We start from the raw sequence: 18631 nt of genomic DNA, 5'->3' as shown, positions 1-18631 counted from the left end.
TTATAAAGTTTGGCTGTAGTACACAAAAAATACTAGCAAAAACAAATGAATATATAATCCTAAATTTTTTAGCAGATATTGCTAAAATATTACTGCTATAAATTCTAGCTGTGATAAACGATATTTTATCAGATACAAAAAATAGCGATAAATTTTGATTGCAACATCTAGAAATCTACCTACATTAGCGAAACATTTTTTTGAGTGAATGCTTGTCACGCTCGCTATAAAACAGGCACCGCAGGTTGGCACTTCGTAGTTCGCACATTCGTAGTTCAGCAATTCACAGAATTTTCCGCAAGTAAGACCGCTTTTAGTAAAACTGCTCTTAGTAAAACCGCTCTTAAAATTGCTTGTTCTTATTAGTAAAGATATATGTCGCAAAATTACGCCGCACGTGCGCACTTCGTAGTTCGCACTTAGAAATTCACAGAATTTTCCGCAAGTAAAATCGCTTTTAGTAAAACTGCTCTTAGTAAAACCGCTCTTAAAACTGCTCGTTCTTATTAGTAAAAATATATGTCGCAAAGTTACGCCGCTATATTCATCTGCGGACTTACCTCGACGTCTTCGCCATTTCAGTTCCTGAAACTTTGTACATTTTTTGTAAATATAATTTTATTTAATTGTGTGGTGTAAAATAAAAAATCAGAAAAAATACAAAAAAATATGTGTCGTGTAGAGTCTCTGTAGCTATAACAAAATTGTCGTGTCCTATTCTATAACGCTTTCTCAAATTCTCTGCTGTCGCGATAATCCGCAGTCGCTCCGCGAACATATATATTTATTTTTTTTATATTTTGATGAAAATGATAAGATAGTAAAAAAATTATGTAAAAGAATATATATGTTCAACTAGAAGAAATTAATAAAAAGACAGATACAATCATTATAAAATTTGATAAAAGAGAAAAGCTAAGGACCGTGGCATAGGCTGTTATTACGTAATTAAAATTAGAACATAAATTTAGGATGGAAAATTTATATATTCTTTAATAATTGATAGCAAAAAAAATAATATTATCCGTCGAAAAAATAATATCGACATACGCGCGTATGTTTCGATCTAATGCGGATCTTTTTCAATGTCTTGAAACGGATCGCATAACGTGATTAAAACGCAAACATTGCAAAGGCGCGTTAAAAAAAAAGTATGATCACAACGCCGAGACATTACATTATTGGTCAAGATCATACTATTTTCTTTTTATACATGGCTTTTTCTCTTGTCTTTGCACTCTTTACGCTTCCACCTCGTTATCAATCAAACCAATTTTTTTCGGCATCTTAAAGATTTGGATGTTTGAGTGGTTTTCACGTTTTCATCGCATTAGGACTATCATATTCTTATTACAACGACTCTCAACAATATGGACAACTTTTTATAATTCGGACTTCTCTTTGTTTTAATAAGGTAAAGTATTTCCTTGATTCCTCGTGTTATTTGGACGATTTTGATATCGAGGTGAGCGTTGCGCTTTTTACTTGAATATGTCATCGCGATGCGCATATACATATTTTTTATTTATTTTTATTTTATCATTTTGTATAAGCGCTTTTTATTTTTTGACTGTTATTATTTTTTTTTTGTCTTTGCGTTTTATTAGATAGTCGACCATTTTAATATGTTTGTTTGACCTATTGATTATTTTTTACTGCGCGCATCTTCGTAATGTTTACGTTCTAATCACGTTCACTTATGCGATCCGTTTTAAGACATTGAAAAAGATCCGCATTGAATCGAAACATACGTTTGTCGATATTTTTGTATTTGTATTATTTTTTCGACGGATAATGTTCTTTTTTTTACTATCAATTATTAAAGAATATATAAATTTTCTGTCCTAAATTTATTAGAATTTATTTATTAGTTATTTATTATAATAAATGTTCAAAATGGCCTCTATTGTTTTATAAACAATAATATAAATGATTTTCAAATTCTGAACGAATATTTTCAAAAGTTTCTACAGGAATATCTCTGCAGTCTTGTACAGTTCTTCGACGCAAATCATTTATATTACTGCATTCTTGTACAATTTTTCGACGCAAATCATTTACATTATTGCATTCTTGTACAATTCTTCGACGCAAATCATTTATATTACTGATGTTTTATAAATAACGGAGTTTAAGTGCCCCTACAAAAAATCTTTTACAAAATGTTAAAAAATTTATATTTTGCGCTAATTTTATTTGTTTATAATTGAAATATGATTGAATTAAAACAAATGTCGTACAAGATTAAGTTGACTGATAAAGATTAATTGTGATTTTTAAAAATTGCGTCTGTGACGTGTCTAGTCTTAAGTTAATTAAAACAATTTTCATATTATAAATGTCACAGGAAAATAAATAGTTATATCTTTCAATATTTAATTGAATTTTTATTTTTATTTTAATAAAAATGAGAAGTATAAACTTTTTTTTGCATTATATGTCGAAATAAATTAATATTTCTAAATTTCTATTACTATTCATGTTCCATAGTATTTGGTAAGACTAGATTTATAAAAAATGTAATAGTTGTCAAATTTTAATTTTACCGTATAAGTTAACTTGATTATATCTATTTCTTTACTCTATCTTACTTCTATCTCTTTACTCTTGATTATATCTATTTCAATTAAATATTTACAAATATTTTTTCAGTCCTTTTCAGTTACATTTACTAATAAAAGATTACAAGACCGACAATTTTTATGAATATTTTACGAATATTCAATATTGAACACATAAGTAGTGAAATGTAGATAAATTAACTTATTTTAATGTGTATAATACAAGAAAAAAATTTATATTTTCTCGCTTCTAATAATACAGCTGCATTGAGAAAGAAGTATTCAATATTGAATCGAATTCGAATCATTCTATATCGATAATTGATCAAAAAATGAATCAATTAGTCTGTCGAGTCATTTCTCGTTGGATCATATATAAAAATATTTTTCTCCTTAAATTCTTACAGTTTTGGGAGAGAAAGATATCGCTGAGAATTGGAAAACATGACAAATACAAATAACAACTTGTTTTATTATTCTTTGAGCGGCAACAAACAAGAAGATGATGTAAGAATTTATCTTTCATTCTAATTTTTCTCTTTTTCTTAGATATTTCATTTATCTATGATGACTACAGAGATTTTGGTGACATAAAAGATTAAGAAAATTATATGATTTATTATAGAAACTGTTAGAACCGATCAGATACAATTTTCAAATTCCTGGAATGCAGATAACGGCAAAATTAATCCAGACTTTCAATTACTGGCTAAAAATATCGCCTGACAGAATAAAAGCAATCGAAGAAATAGTAATCATGCTTCACAACTCGGTCCTTATGTAAGTTTGCATTTTGCTACATCATAATCTTTCATGTTTTTTTATTCCAATATATATTAAATTCTTATGGTTGTTTAATATAATTTTCATTAAAAAATATTATTTTTGTAATATTTCACACAGCACCAAGTCTAAAAGTACCTACTCTTGAAACTGAATATATTTTTGTCATAGATATCTTTTACTGATATTGTTAAGTCGATGGAAAAATGGCTACAAGCCGTTTCATGATTTGCTGCTTTTGGTATATTTTGAGTATGAGAAATTGCATGGAATATTACAATTTGATCTCAGCTACAGTGCAGAGATGTATTTTTTAATATTTATTGCATTTTTACTGAAATATTCCCAATTTTGTTAATCGAAATGATTAACTTTTGGCAAAGAATTTCGCCTTGTCACAGATACATGGCTAATTTCATTGAATTATATTTAATATGTTTTTAACCAGTTAGTACTTGCATAATATTATTTGATCAAATATTTCCTTTGTATCTAAACTACACTTTTCCAAATTTTAAACAAATTCTGAATATTATTCTTATATGTTTTTATCATTTGAATCGACGTGATAATACGACGTTTCCCATAAGAACACATGCTAATTCAGTGCAAATTAAAATCCTTATAACTTGTGAACGCTTTAGTGAATCGATTTAAAAATTGTACTGAAGATTCTAAACATATGTAAGAATATTCTGATTGCCTCGCAGGACTCTTGAAGGGTCGTTCGCTGACCAAATAAGAGTCGGTGGAGGTATTCGCGTGCAGTACATGCTGGCTTCTGACTGGTCTTTCGTAAGAAATGGCATCGACGAGCACAACATAATTTTTACATTACATTTATTTCTATATTATTATTTCTATATTATTATTCTATACTACGTGTATTTTATATTACATTTTTTTATATTACATGGATAAAATTGAATTTATATATCAAACGTGCAATTTTCTATATATTCTTAATATTATAATTTGTTTTATTTTTTATAGAATTGATGACATTCAAGATAATTCCATTTTGCGAAAAGGTATTCCTGTCACTCATTCTGTTTTTGGGATTGCTAACTCACTAAATGCTGCCCTTTATATAGTATTTATTACTGTGGAACGAGTTATTAATTTACAACATCCTGCAGTAAGTAGCCACATTATACTTACAAAAAAAAGATAAAGTATACAGTTTTTTAGTCGCATTATCTTTACAAAGCAAGATTGAAAATAACAGATCTTATTTTCTATTAGTGTTTAAATATTATCAAAATATGCAAAATTTAAATACTATCCTTGGATTATATGGTATTTATATATTTAAATAAATCGAAAAAATTAAAGATTATTTTGTTATAGAAAAAATAAAAATTATTGCGAGGAATTGACTGAAAAGAAAAACATACATAAATGTTTTATCGTTAAAAAAAATAAACATTTTATGATATTTTAACATAATTAATATAAAGCACATTAAATGTGTGTCGTTAAAATTGTAAAAGATAAGCTCCATAATGCATGTTAGATAAAATTGTGTGTTGTATTATTGCACTATCTACGTTTTTCTTTCAGGCACCAAAAGTATATATAGAACAATTGTTGGAACTTCATAGAGGTCAAGGAATAGATATTTTTTGGCGGGATAATTTCATTTGTCCAAGTGAGGAAGATTACAAGGCTATGGCAATAAAAAGTAAATGTTAATATTTGTGTGTGTATATATATATTTCTTTGAAATAAAAAAATTACATATAAAAAATTATATATATATATATATAATTTTTTATATGTAATTTTTTTATATTTATTATATATATATATATATAATATATAATATGTATATATACGTACCCAGCAAACTTCAAGTTATACATGTCATATAACTGTAACAATTATATTATTGAGTGGGAAATTATAACTAATAATTATATTACTGTTACTTAATGTTTACTTGATGTATATATATATATACACATGAAATATCTATTAATTTTACAGAGATTGGTTTTCTCTTTAACTTGCCAATAAGATTAATGAATTTGTTCTCAACTTACGAAGAAGATTTATCGCCGCTATTAGCTCTTTTGAGTTTATACTATCAAATACGTGACGATTATTGTAATTTATGCCTCAGTGATGTGAGTAATAATATATATATTTGCAACATTATATGTACTTAAATAAACTGAAAAAATTGAATTATCAATATATTTTTTGTTATAGTATACCGAAAATAATTACTGTGATGATTTGACTGAAGGAAAATTCAGCTTTCCAGTTATTCATGCGCTTAAAACCAATCCTGATGATACACAAATAATGAGTATCCTTTATTATATATTATTTGTTTATATTTTTTTAATTAACTCACTAGTAACACATTTACTAAAGAAATGTAAGCAGCCCTACATTTCTCATCATATACATACACATATACAATTTTCAGATATTTCATAATTTTATTTATAATTTTATTATATATACAGGGTGGGGCATTTATCTTGAGACAAGATAATATCTCGATTGGAGTCGATTATTTTGAAAAAAGTTTTAGACAAAAGTTGTATGGTTTCAAGGGGGACATAAGATGGTGTTATTAGTTTGATCTTGAAGAGCCACCTGAAGGACACGCGAAGGTCAGCTCCAACTTTTTAAATGGAACACCCTATATGCTTTTGCATATTCTTGTAGCTCATCTCAAGAGCTTTCCAAAACACTATAATTAAGTTAGTTTTCATTAAGTACTTTCCAAGTTATGAGGCTTGAAATCATTTTTTAATTTTACATAAACCGTAAAATATCTTGTAAAATATTCATTTTTCGATTATTTTACCTTAATACTTTTATGTACAAAATAATGAGAGGAATCAATTGGTGTAAAGAAAAAACATAGTTATTTTTAAGAAAAAATATGTAATTGTTAATTGCAAATTACATTTTTTTTTTCGAAACAACTATGAGTTTTCTTTACACCAATTGATTTTTCTCATTATTTTGTACATAAAAGTATTAAGGTAAAATAATCGAAAAATGAATATTTTACAAGATATTTTACGGTTTATGTAAAATTAAAAAATGATTTCAAGCCTCATAACTTGGAAAGTACTTAATGAAAACTAACTTAATTATAGTGTTTTGGAAAGCTCTTGAGATGAGCTACAAGAATATGCAAAAGCATATAGGGTGTTCCATTTAAAAAGTTGGAGCTGACCTTCGCGTGTCCTTCAGGTGGCTCTTCAAGATCAAACTAATAACACCATCTTATGTCCCCCTTGAAACCATACAACTTTTGTCTAAAACTTTTTTCAAAATAATCGACTCCAATCGAGATATTATCTTGTCTCAAGATAAATGCCCCACCCTGTATACATATATGTTTCCTTAATAATGCCTGATAAAGATATTTTGAAACAACGAACAAAAGATATCGAAATGAAACGTCATTGCATTAAATTGTTAGAGAAATTTGGCTCTCTCAAATATACAAGAAGCGTACTTGAAGAATTGGACTTGAAAATAAGAGCTGAGATTGATCGCTTAGGAGGCAATCCGTTCCTAATAAAAATTCTAGATGAGTTAAAGAATTGGGATAGCAAAGAAGCGACCCAAGATCCCTTAACACAGACATTTTTATAAGAAAGAAAGTATACCCATACACAAAATAATTGATATTAGATTCATTGAATATTTTTCATACACATTAAGGATATCCACGAGCATATGAGAATCAGTTATTAGAAATAGCTATAGATATCCAAATATTCGCCAAACGAGTTTCATAAATATCCACAAGATGTATAAGCCATTATCCACAAAATATTCATACAACATCCAGTGGATACTTATGTGTATATATATATATATATATATATATATATTATATATATTACATATAATGATATTTATTAAATTTTTGCATGGATATCCATATTTTATATATAATAGAATTCGTCAAAATATGTATATATATTCAAAATGTGTATATATATATATATATACACATGTGTGTATGTGTATGTATATATATATATATATATATATATATATACACATACATACATACACACACACACACACACACAAATACATAAATGTTTTGTGATTACGGTAAATTTTGTAAAATCATCGATCTTTAACAGTATTTCGTCAGATATGCTTTCAAATATTGCACTTTATATAGTAAATTTTTTATATTATTTTATTATAGTTTTCATAACAGCAAAATATTTAATGCTTGATACTTTATATGTATATATAATACAATGTGCTAAAGTATAAAGTGTAACATAATTATATAAAGTACTACTACTATTAGTCGAATTACAAGCTATTCTTAATTACTACGCATGTTTATCCGATGCATCTTCTTCAAATCTTTGCAGTGTTGTGATCTGTCGCATTCCCAAGACCATAGGGACTCGCGTTTCTTTCTTCTTATGGTTTTATCATTCTTTTACTTTCTTCCATCTTATTCAAAATATATAATAATTATTAACTAAGTATCATAATATAACATATTATAATATAATTATTATATTAATAATTAATAATTAATAATTAATAATTAATAATATAATAATTATAATTACGGGATATCTCTCTTAGTCTGACTCTTTCTCTTTGACCTATCCGGCATGGGTGACCCTACCAGTAATTAAGGCCGGTGTTCACACAGTTTCTTATATTTAAAATCGTTTTAAGTAAAATTTAGAAAATGTTTGTTATTTCATTGAGACTGAACAGAATTTTAAGATGCGATCTAAGATTATATTTAAGATGATTAAATATAAAAACAGATTGTAATATCGGCCTATATTACTGCCGGCATAGCTCTCCGGATCATTAGAGTACTCAAACCTCCTCACCCGGCAAATGCCTTCGTTAAGGTGGAGATACCATCGAAAAGGTAAAATTTTTATTACGAGGGTAGTTCGAAAAGTTCTCGGCCTAATATAGAAATGTCGCTAAGAATATCAAATGGCTATGATTTTTCTCAAGTTTAATCCCTCAGAGGGCGTACCGCACAGTTTCAGACAGATTCGTTCGCTAGTTTGTTTACTGTGCTCGAGTAAAACAGACAAGATTTGATACTTCTCCAAAAATGGATAAAATTGAATATCGCGCAGTTATAAAATATTTCGTTTTAAAAGGATTAACGGCAACAGAAATAAAAAACGAGCTGGATTCCACTTTGGGAGACTCTTCTCCATCATTTTCAACAGTGAAGAAATGGGCTGCTGAATTTAAACGTGGCCGTTCATCCATCTTTGACGATGAACGTTCGGGTCGCCCGAAAACCGCCACGAATGAGGAAATCATTCAAAAAATCCACGATAGCGTGTTAAATGATCGACGAGTAAAAGTGCGTGAGCTTTCTAACATTGCAAACATCTCAATAGATCGTGTTCACAATATCTTACATGAACATTTGCATATGAGAAAGCTCTCAGCGCGATGGGTGCCGCGTTTGTTAACGGTCGATCAGAAACGCATTCGAACGAACATTTCTCAAGAGTGCTTGGACTCCATGAATTGCGTTTCGAATTGTTACCACACGCACCGTACTCGCCAGATTTAGCTCCCAGTGACTTCTTTTTGTTTCCGAATATGAAAAAATGGCTTGCTGGAAAAAAATTCACGTCAAATGCGGAGGTCATCGCTGAGACGGATGCTTATTTTGGAGGCTTAAGCAAATCGTATTATACTGAGGGTATAAAAAAATTAGAACATCGTTGGTCTAAATGTATTGAGTTGAAAGGGGACTATGTTGAAAAATAAAAAAGATTTTTGCTGGAAATCATGTGTTTTCTTTGCCAGGCCGAGAACTTTTCGAACTACCCTCGTATAATTATTTTATTTAAATATAATAAATATAACATTATTTCACAAAATAGAGAGAAATATACAATATATAATATACAATAATAATATTAAACTGTAAAAAGTAACATACATATTTTATAAAATATAATATACTTATATAATATAATTACATATAATTATAATATATTAATATAATTATAATATATTAATTATATAAATATATAATTATTCAATATAAAATATACAATAATTGAACTATAAAGTATAACATAAATAGTTTATAAAATATTATTACAATATATAATATATAATAATATTTACAACATATACAATATATTTATGATAAGAATGTATAATATTTATATAATATAATTACAATATATAATTTATAAATATAATTATAATATTTATAAATTAGTACAAAATATCTTATGATACAAAATTACATGAAAATGTCTGAAATGCACACAACATTCATTCAAAATTAAATCAAATGATTTTCAAACAGACGATTCAAATTATTCGTAATATTTATTAATTATCGATTTTTTATTACAAAAGTTATTAAGGATTGCGTAATATGAATAAGTTGCGACAAAAAAATCGCTAATACATTTACATTACCTATTATATTTCTTCATTAATTATTATATCTTATCATTTATATCTTATTATATCTCATCAATTATATCTTTTAATTACAAAAAGAAAAGTATTTATATTGATACATTTTAATTTTTTAAGAAAGTTTGCCACGTAAAAAAATAAGCAAAATTTTGTATAAGCCAACGATCAAGTAAAAAAATAATAATTGCAATTAAATATATTAAGATGAAAATATCTCGCGGATAATCTGATGATAACAATTCGAAAGATTAAAATAATAATTTTGTCCGATCGTCAGTTAATATCCGACAGGTAGAAGAACAATATTAAATGTAGAGAGCGACTTTTTTTAACGTATGTTTTATGTAGAATTCTATCGAGATTGATTCGCGAAGGAAAATTAAACGACTCGTTAAATATCAAGAGTTCCGCTGCAAAATGGAACAAATCTCAGATCTTCCAGACCATTCCCAATAGCAATGATTTTAACATTTCAATGAATCAATGACAATTATCATCACCATCTTTCATTCACAAGATCGAAATTTACGCGAAAAAATGTTCTTCCTCTCGTTCTTTTTCTTATTTAGAAATGTCTTTTTATTAATAAATAATAAAACTATTATAAAATAACTATTTTTATGGAACTGTGCATGGTTACAAACGAGTATGTTTAAGAATCATGAAACATATGCGCATTCATCGCTTGTTAAATGTACAAGTACAATAATTTTCGGGTACCAACTGTTCGAGACGAGTCGAACCCAATAACAGCAAGATTTTGAATAATTTCGTATTTAAGTATTTCGCGACGTAAAATAAAAAATTATTAATTCTACTATAATATATTTAATAATATAATATATTAATAATATAATATATTTAATAATATATTAATATGTCAATATCTTACTGATATCAGGGTACCCATTCGACTTGCCTCGAATTTTTTTTAGTACTTGTACATTTCATGTATATCTGTGTGTATTAATATAATATTATTGATATAATATTAACAAAAGAAAAGTTTTATCAAATGTGTCACATTTTGCGCATATATTTCCTGCATGTAAAATATCTAACAAATTTTCTATATAAAATATCAAGCGAATTATACTTAAAAATTAATATTAATGGCTTAAAATGGCAGGATGTCCAACACCTAGAAATGATCTCTCAAAAGAGATCAAAAGTAAAGTTAATTAAAAATCAATTAATAAAACATATTCGTTTGTAACCATATATTTTGTGAAAAAAAGTTCAGAGACGAACAAATAAATTACAATTTAAATTTATTTACCTATTTGGTAAATTAATATTTATCTCTATACAGGGTGTCCCATTTTAATGCCCCACCCCAAATAACTTTCTTATTTTTAATTTTAGAAAAAGATGTTTCAGACAAAAGTTGTATGGTTTCGAGGGGGACATAAGATGGTACCATTAATTTGATCTTGAAGAGTCACATGAAGGTTACGTGAAGATCATTTTCAATTTCTTAAATGGAACACCCTATATATTTTTGCATATTCTTGTAGCTTATCTCGAGAGCTTTCCAAAACACTATAAATAAACATTTTTTCATCAAGTACGTTTCGAGTAATGAGGCTTGAAATCATTTCTTAATTTTACATAAACCATAAAATATCTTGTAAAATATTCATTTTTTGATTATCTTACCTTAATACTTTTATGTACAAAATAATGAGAGAAATCAATTGGTGTAAAGAAAACATACAGTTGTTTTTAAGAAAAAATATGGAATTGTTAATTGCAAATTACATATTTTTTTCTTAAAAACAACTGTATGTTTTCTTTGCACCAATGGATTTCTCTCATTATTTTGTACATAAAAGTATTAAGGTAAGATAATCAAAAAATGAATATTTTACAAGATATTTTATGGTTTATGTAAAATTAAGAAATGATTTCAAGCCTCATTACTCGAAACGTACTTGATGAAAAAATGTTTATTTATAGTGTTTTGGAAAGCTCTCGAGATAAGCTACAAGAATATGCAAAAATATATAGGGTGTTCCATTTAAGAAATTGAAAATGATCTTCACGTAACCTTCATGTGACTCTTCAAGATCAAATTAATGGTACCATCTTATGTCCCCCTCGAAACCATACAACTTTTGTCTGAAACATCTTTTTCTAAAATTAAAAATAAGAAAGTTATTTGGGGTGGGGCATTAAAATGGGACACCCTGTATAATAGCTACATCCATGCTCAATGCTGTACTACTAACAATAAGTCTTTTCCGAAGCGATAAAAAATTTTTAAACCGATATTAATATTAAGATTAATAATAACAGAAGAAGATTTAATAAAAGAAGAAAAAAATTCTTTGTTCAAAGTATATTATTTAATCATAATTTCGTAATTCGACTTTAAAAAAATCTGTCGTTAACTCATTGTTAAAACCATTGCTTTCAGGAACTGTCGAAAGAACCTGGGTTTAATTCCAGCTCTGCAGCGAAAACCCTTAATTTTCAACGAGGCATTGAATTCGTTGTAGATTAATTGTTCAAGAACCGAAGAGAAATTATATTTGTGCAATAAAGACCATTTTTTCGATAATACGAACCGCGTTAGTATTTACACGAAAGACAATAAAATAGCAATCGCGCCTCAAACCAAAAAGACGAAAAAAAACGCGATGTTTGTAATATTAATTATACATTTATTTAACAAATATTATACATTTATTTAACAAATATTTAATTTCAATTCGCAAATTCACGAATATATTTAATTGACAAAATCCCGAACTTCTAAATAATTTTGTCAAATTGCGATTTTGCATTATCGAAAGAGCAAGTATTAAATTTCGCGAGTGAGAAATTAATATTGCATCGTTGGCTTAATATCAAATCACATACATTATTTAATCATTTTTATGTTACGCATTATAATAATTAAAAAGGTAATTGAAACTATGAAATTTGGAAATAAAAATTTTTCGTATTTATTAACTTTAGTATCAAAAACAGACTATTAAATTCTAGAATAATTTTAAAATAAAATGTCTAACGGAGTCTAATGAGTATTTATTGGATATATATATTAATTTTGTAAACTTTGCGATATGTATTATGTGCATTTTTTCAATTTTGTGCAATTAATATAATTTACAATATGTAATTATAGTATTTAGAGATAATATAAATAACAATATTATTATAATGTTACGTTATTATAATATTACAATATTGTATCATTACAATATATAAATTGCAATATATAAATGTATATACACACACACATATATATATATATATATATATATATATATACACACAATATATATAAATTATTACAATATATAAATTACAATATATTGATTATATACATAGTATAGATGTAGAATATAAATTAAATTGATGCTATCTCTATCAAATAAGTCGATATCAGTTGCAAATTTGCACAAAAATGTTCCAAAATAAATACGTCTTTTATTGTTTAAATTGAATTTTATTGTTTAAATGACAATATTTTATCAAATCGAATATATATATATATATATATATATATATATATATATATATAAACTATATTAAATATATATAAACTGTAAATTTAAAAAAATAAGAAATTTTTTATGTTCTAATATTTAATTTAGCTTTATTTAATATCTTAATTATCGGAATTATTAGATAATGATAGCATTTACATTTGAACTTAACATTATATAAAATGTTTATAATGACATACAATATTTACATACTATATTATATTTATTTTTATATATACGAATTATATAATTAATAATATTATAATATGATTAATATAATTAATAATATAATTCGTATATATAAAAACGTAATTTACAACACAATCAAATTATTAAATATCCACATTACGTGTAACTCACATTATATATGCAATGTGAATATTTATTTAAAAAATCAAGATTGATGTCAAACATTATACATCAATCTTGATTGTACAGCTTTTTCAGAGTACAATTAATATACAATTTTACATAATATAATATACAATTTTGCGCTCTTAAATTATATCTTATGTTTCAATAAGGGAAAGCTTATAGTATATTATATAGTAATTATCTTACTATATAAAATATAGTCTAACTAAAATTCACAGTCTAATAATCCTACCATTCCTTATCGATTCTAATAACCCTATCAATCCTGACAGCCCTATCGATCCTAGTAGCCCTATCAATCCTAACAAGCCTATCGATCCTAACAGGCCTATCAATCCTAACAGTCCTATCCATCCTAACAGCTTTACATTGATCCTAACAATTCTACAAATCTTACAACCCTACCGATCTTAACAGTTCTATCGATCCTAACAGCCCTATCCATCCTAACAGCCCTACCGATCCTAAAAACTGTAGCAGTTTTATTTGCTGATTAGGCCAGCAAGAATCCACGATTACTTAAGATTTAGGAAATGTGCCCTAAACACGATTCGCGAACCGATTTCTTTTTCGTCGCTATTTATTTTGCGCGTCTTGATTTATTTTTTAAATGTTAACGTGTATTTTATGTCGGACCCGTTTATTTTACGCGTTTATTTTATTGCGTGCTATTGCACGTAGAAATACATATGTATTTTTCTTTTATTTATTACTTCTGACCAATATTTTGGTCGTCCTCTTCATCTCATTTAAAATAATTCGTCGGATCAGTTAAACCTACCTTTCACTGATCACAACCGTATTTAATTTGGCTACTTTTAGCCAAAAAGTTCAGAGACCTCCCTAAGGTCAATAAAGAAAAATAACTCTTTTCGTTGTAAGTTATTTATTTTCGCATGAGCGTAATTTTACGCTCATTTAGTCGTAATATGTAACGACCACTGTCATTTTAATATAACTTTGCTTTAACTAATATAATACTAAGTCATCCATCAAAATTGATTGATTGAAATTTTTATGTTATACTGTATATAAAATATTTGTAACAAAATTTATAATAAACTTATAATAAAATAAAATTAATTGAACATATATTTTTATATTTTTCATTGTATTTTTTCTTTATATTTACTTACTTATTCACTAATTTTTTAAAATATTATATGTATATGATTTACTTAATCAATAACTTAGATTTATAATAGTCAAAGCAAAGTTTCTGATATGCTACACTACATAAATAGATGGACTACGAAAAATTAAAACAAAATCAGCATGTTATAAAGAAACAAATTATTATATCAAATATTAATAAAATTAATAGCATGTTCTTTATTAAACAAAATAAATAATTGACTGTAATAAAGAATTGATAAAAAATTAAAATTTTTTTTCTATATTTATTTAATTTTAAATTTGCATTCCTAAGATGCTGCATTACTATATATTGAAAAGAACTATTTAAGTTAATATACGTACTAAAGTTAATATATATATATATATATATATATATATATATATATGTATATTAAATGTAATTTATTTAATTTGTTGTAGCCCATTTTTTTTAAGGTAACGGACCTATAATCTACAATCTATATCTACAATCTACATCTACAAACTCCACAAATCCGTTACCTTAAAATTAAATAAAAGTTTTTGACTCACCGACACTGATGCGCAACGGAGATGCGCAGCGGAGTCGATTTCGAAGCTACGTTGTCTATAACATAAATATAAAATTCAAATTAGCAGTGTTTAAAATGATTAATATTTTATTATATATATATAAATATATATATATATATATATATTTTTCTGTTTTTTATTATATTCAATTATTATTGTACGCAACGAATTTTATATTCGATACGAGCAATAATAAACAAGTATATAAATATGGAATAATTTTATAAATTTTAAAAAAACGTTTCTATTTTTTAAATAGAAATATTTTTTATAGGATTTATATAAAATCTTTTTCTTTCTTGTTTCTCTCTTGTTTATTAAATCATCTTGTTTATTAAATCTCTCTTGTTTATTAAACCATTTGAATAAGTGAATCAAACTAATGCAATTTATAATAGGTAATATAAAAATAATAATACCATCAAGTTGTTCTGCTGGTGCAGGATGCCTCTCCTAGGCCTGCTCCTACCTCTCATGTCGTCAAGTTTGCTGCGTCGATCTATAACATATAAAGAGAAAATTCAAATTGTAGCGGAGTTTAAAATAATATTTCAAAAAATTATTATTGTATGCATTGAATTATATTCGATATAATATATATAATATATATATATATATATATATATATGATATGTATAATAATAAAATATGATATGTATAATAATAATAATCAAATAAAATAATTCTATAAAATAAAAAAAAACAGAACATTTATTAATAATTCTCTATCTTCACTAATTTTATAAAAGCTTATATTTTTACAAAATTATAGCTTTTATTTAAAAATCTTTATCTTTCATTCTCTCTTATTTAAATCATATAAATAAAAAATCAAATTACACGATTAATTGTTTAATTTAAATTATAATACATATATTTAATATTTAATATATAATTATAAATAAAGAAATTATTTACCAGAAGGTTGCTCTGCCGGAGCCCGATGCCTCTCCTAGGCCTCCTCCTCCTCTCAGTCTTAAACGCGCGATACTTTTCGGCACTCCCGCACTCACGAGCGATATTTTTATATCACTATTTTCGTTATTTTACGCGCGATATTGAACGGCACTCCCGCACTATTTCGATGCGATTAAAAATTTTATAAAAGTAAAGTCCAAAAGTTCCGCGAAAACACGACGACGCGAAAATACTACAACGCGAAAACGCGATAACGAAGCGCTTGCCGTCCGCGGCACGTTAACGGCACCGACGACACGAAAGGGTACTTAGCTTCCCCTTCAGGCTCCTTGAGATTTATCTTAAATTAAAAAATTTAAAATAAACTTCAAGGCACCATCCAAGTACTGAGCCACCCCACCGCGTCAAGGTGTACCCATACAGGGGTGGATTATATACATTTATAATATAATATATAATTTGTGTGAAATTTATTTTATAATTGAAAAATTATCTATATAGCATCTCTCTTTTTTTCGATTAAAAAAGAGAAAGATGCAGATATGTTTCTAAAAAACAAGTTTCAAATCCTGATTAATTCGCCTTTTAATTAAAAAATAAATTATAAAATATATATAATAATTATAAAATATATATTATAAAATTATATATTTATAGAACATACATAGAATATATATATATATATAGAAACGATCGCGAAACATTTTGCACGGCACTCCCGATCGCGGAATAATTACGAGAAACGCACTTTAATATATCGTATAAGGGATAGAGAGAAGTACGATTCGCTCGACGTTTTTATGAGATCAAATTAAATATAATACTAATTCATTACAAATGTTGTTTTTATTATTGAAATATATATGCAGTACATGTATATTAATACGAATTATAGAATCGAAAGTTTATTATAATTGAAAGTTATGATACAATAATCGTTTAATTATTATAGCAATTAATTTAAGAATATACGACGTATTTCGCACTACGATCTTTACTGCTCGAGTGTTGCCGTGTGAATGATACCAAGACCGTATGACTATCGCGCTATTGTTTACATCATTAAAGCCGAATACCGTGTTATTGTCCGTTCGTCATATCGAAATATATTGTATTATATTATATTATATTTTATATTCTAATAATATAATATATAATATAATATAATAATATAATATAATATAATATAATATAAATGTGTTAAAATACGTAAAATATTTCGATGACAAATAGGCAATAATCCCGACCTTGGTGTAAACAATACATATTTATATTATATTACATCATATTATATTTTACATATTTTAATACAGCAAATAATTTTTCGATATTGATCGCGATCGCGTCTAGAAAAGGATTTAACGGACCGTCTTGTACCTACTTTATACACTACTTTACTCTTTGAATGTCGTCGCGCGAATAATAATAGAGTCGAACAAGTTAGTTCGAAAGACCGTGTTATTATTATTTTTTCATCGAAACATTTTGTCGCTTTGTGAATGATACCAAGACCGTATGACTAGCGCGCTATTGTTTACATCGTCAAGGCCGAACACCGTGTTATTACCCGTTCGTCATATCGAAGTATATTATATTATATTTTATTGTATTATTATATTATATTATATTATATTATATTTTACCAGGGTTGGGTAATAACTAGTTGATTAGTTAAAAGTTAAAAAAAAAGTTAATAATTTTTAACTCAACTTAGTTATTTTAAAAAGAGTTAACTTTTAACTTTAACTAGTTATTTTTAAAACACATAAACTTAAACTTATTAACTTTCCCCCCAAATTTATTTGATGATTCATATTATTATTATTTAGAGTAATCTAATTTTAAAATTACAATTTAATTTAATATAAAGTGAAATAATGCTTTTCAAAATTTTAACTTTTATCTTAATTAACGTTAATTTAATCTTAATGTAACTTTTATTGAATTAATTTTTTATTTGTATGTAACTTTTAACATAACTAAATTAATTTTTTAACCCATTAGTTTTAACTTAATTTAGTTTAAAAAAAATATAAACTTACCCAACCCAGTATTTTATACTATAATATAATATAATATAAATATGTTAAAGTACGTAAAATATTTCGATGACGAACAGACAATAATATCGACCTTGGCGTAAACAATACATATTTATATTATATTATATCATATTATATTATATTATATTTTACATATTTTAATACAGCAAATAATTTTTCTATATCGATCGCGATCGCGTCTAAAAGGATTTAACGGAGCGTCTTGTTCCACTACTTTACTCTTTGAATATCGTCACGCGAATAATAATAGAGCCGAACAAATTGGTCTGAAAGATAGTTGTTATTATTTTTTTACTGAAACGTT

General features: G+C 26.3%; 1 protein-coding gene across 4 annotated transcripts; it reads left to right on the top strand.

The window, feature by feature from the left end:
- Nucleotides 1-263: 263 nt before the first annotated feature.
- Nucleotides 264-7174, top strand: LOC112639488 (geranylgeranyl pyrophosphate synthase-like). Of its 4 annotated transcripts, none has more exons than XM_025413584.1 (8): nt 264-301; nt 2969-3068; nt 3187-3341; nt 4338-4482; nt 4908-5028; nt 5334-5473; nt 5559-5658; nt 6736-7174. In XM_025413584.1, exons 2-8 carry the CDS (start codon nt 3006-3008, stop codon nt 6969-6971), a joined length of 960 nt encoding a protein of 319 aa, XP_025269369.1. In that variant the 5' UTR covers nt 264-301; nt 2969-3005; the 3' UTR covers nt 6972-7174. The 4 variants fall into 4 exon arrangements, with proteins under 4 accessions (XP_025269369.1, XP_025269370.1, XP_025269372.1 ...); XM_025413585.1 differs by lacking the exon at nt 264-301 and adding an exon at nt 372-445; XM_025413587.1 differs by lacking the exon at nt 264-301 and adding an exon at nt 491-606.
- The last annotated feature ends 11457 nt before the right edge of the window (nt 7175-18631 follow it).

This window comes from Camponotus floridanus, unplaced genomic scaffold (genome assembly GCF_003227725.1).
Source record: "Camponotus floridanus strain SB8 unplaced genomic scaffold, Cflo_v7.5 scaffold69, whole genome shotgun sequence".
Taxonomy (NCBI): domain Eukaryota; kingdom Metazoa; phylum Arthropoda; class Insecta; order Hymenoptera; family Formicidae; genus Camponotus; species Camponotus floridanus.
Note: the sequence above shows the minus strand (reverse complement) of the source record. Positions and strands in the feature narration are given on the sequence as shown.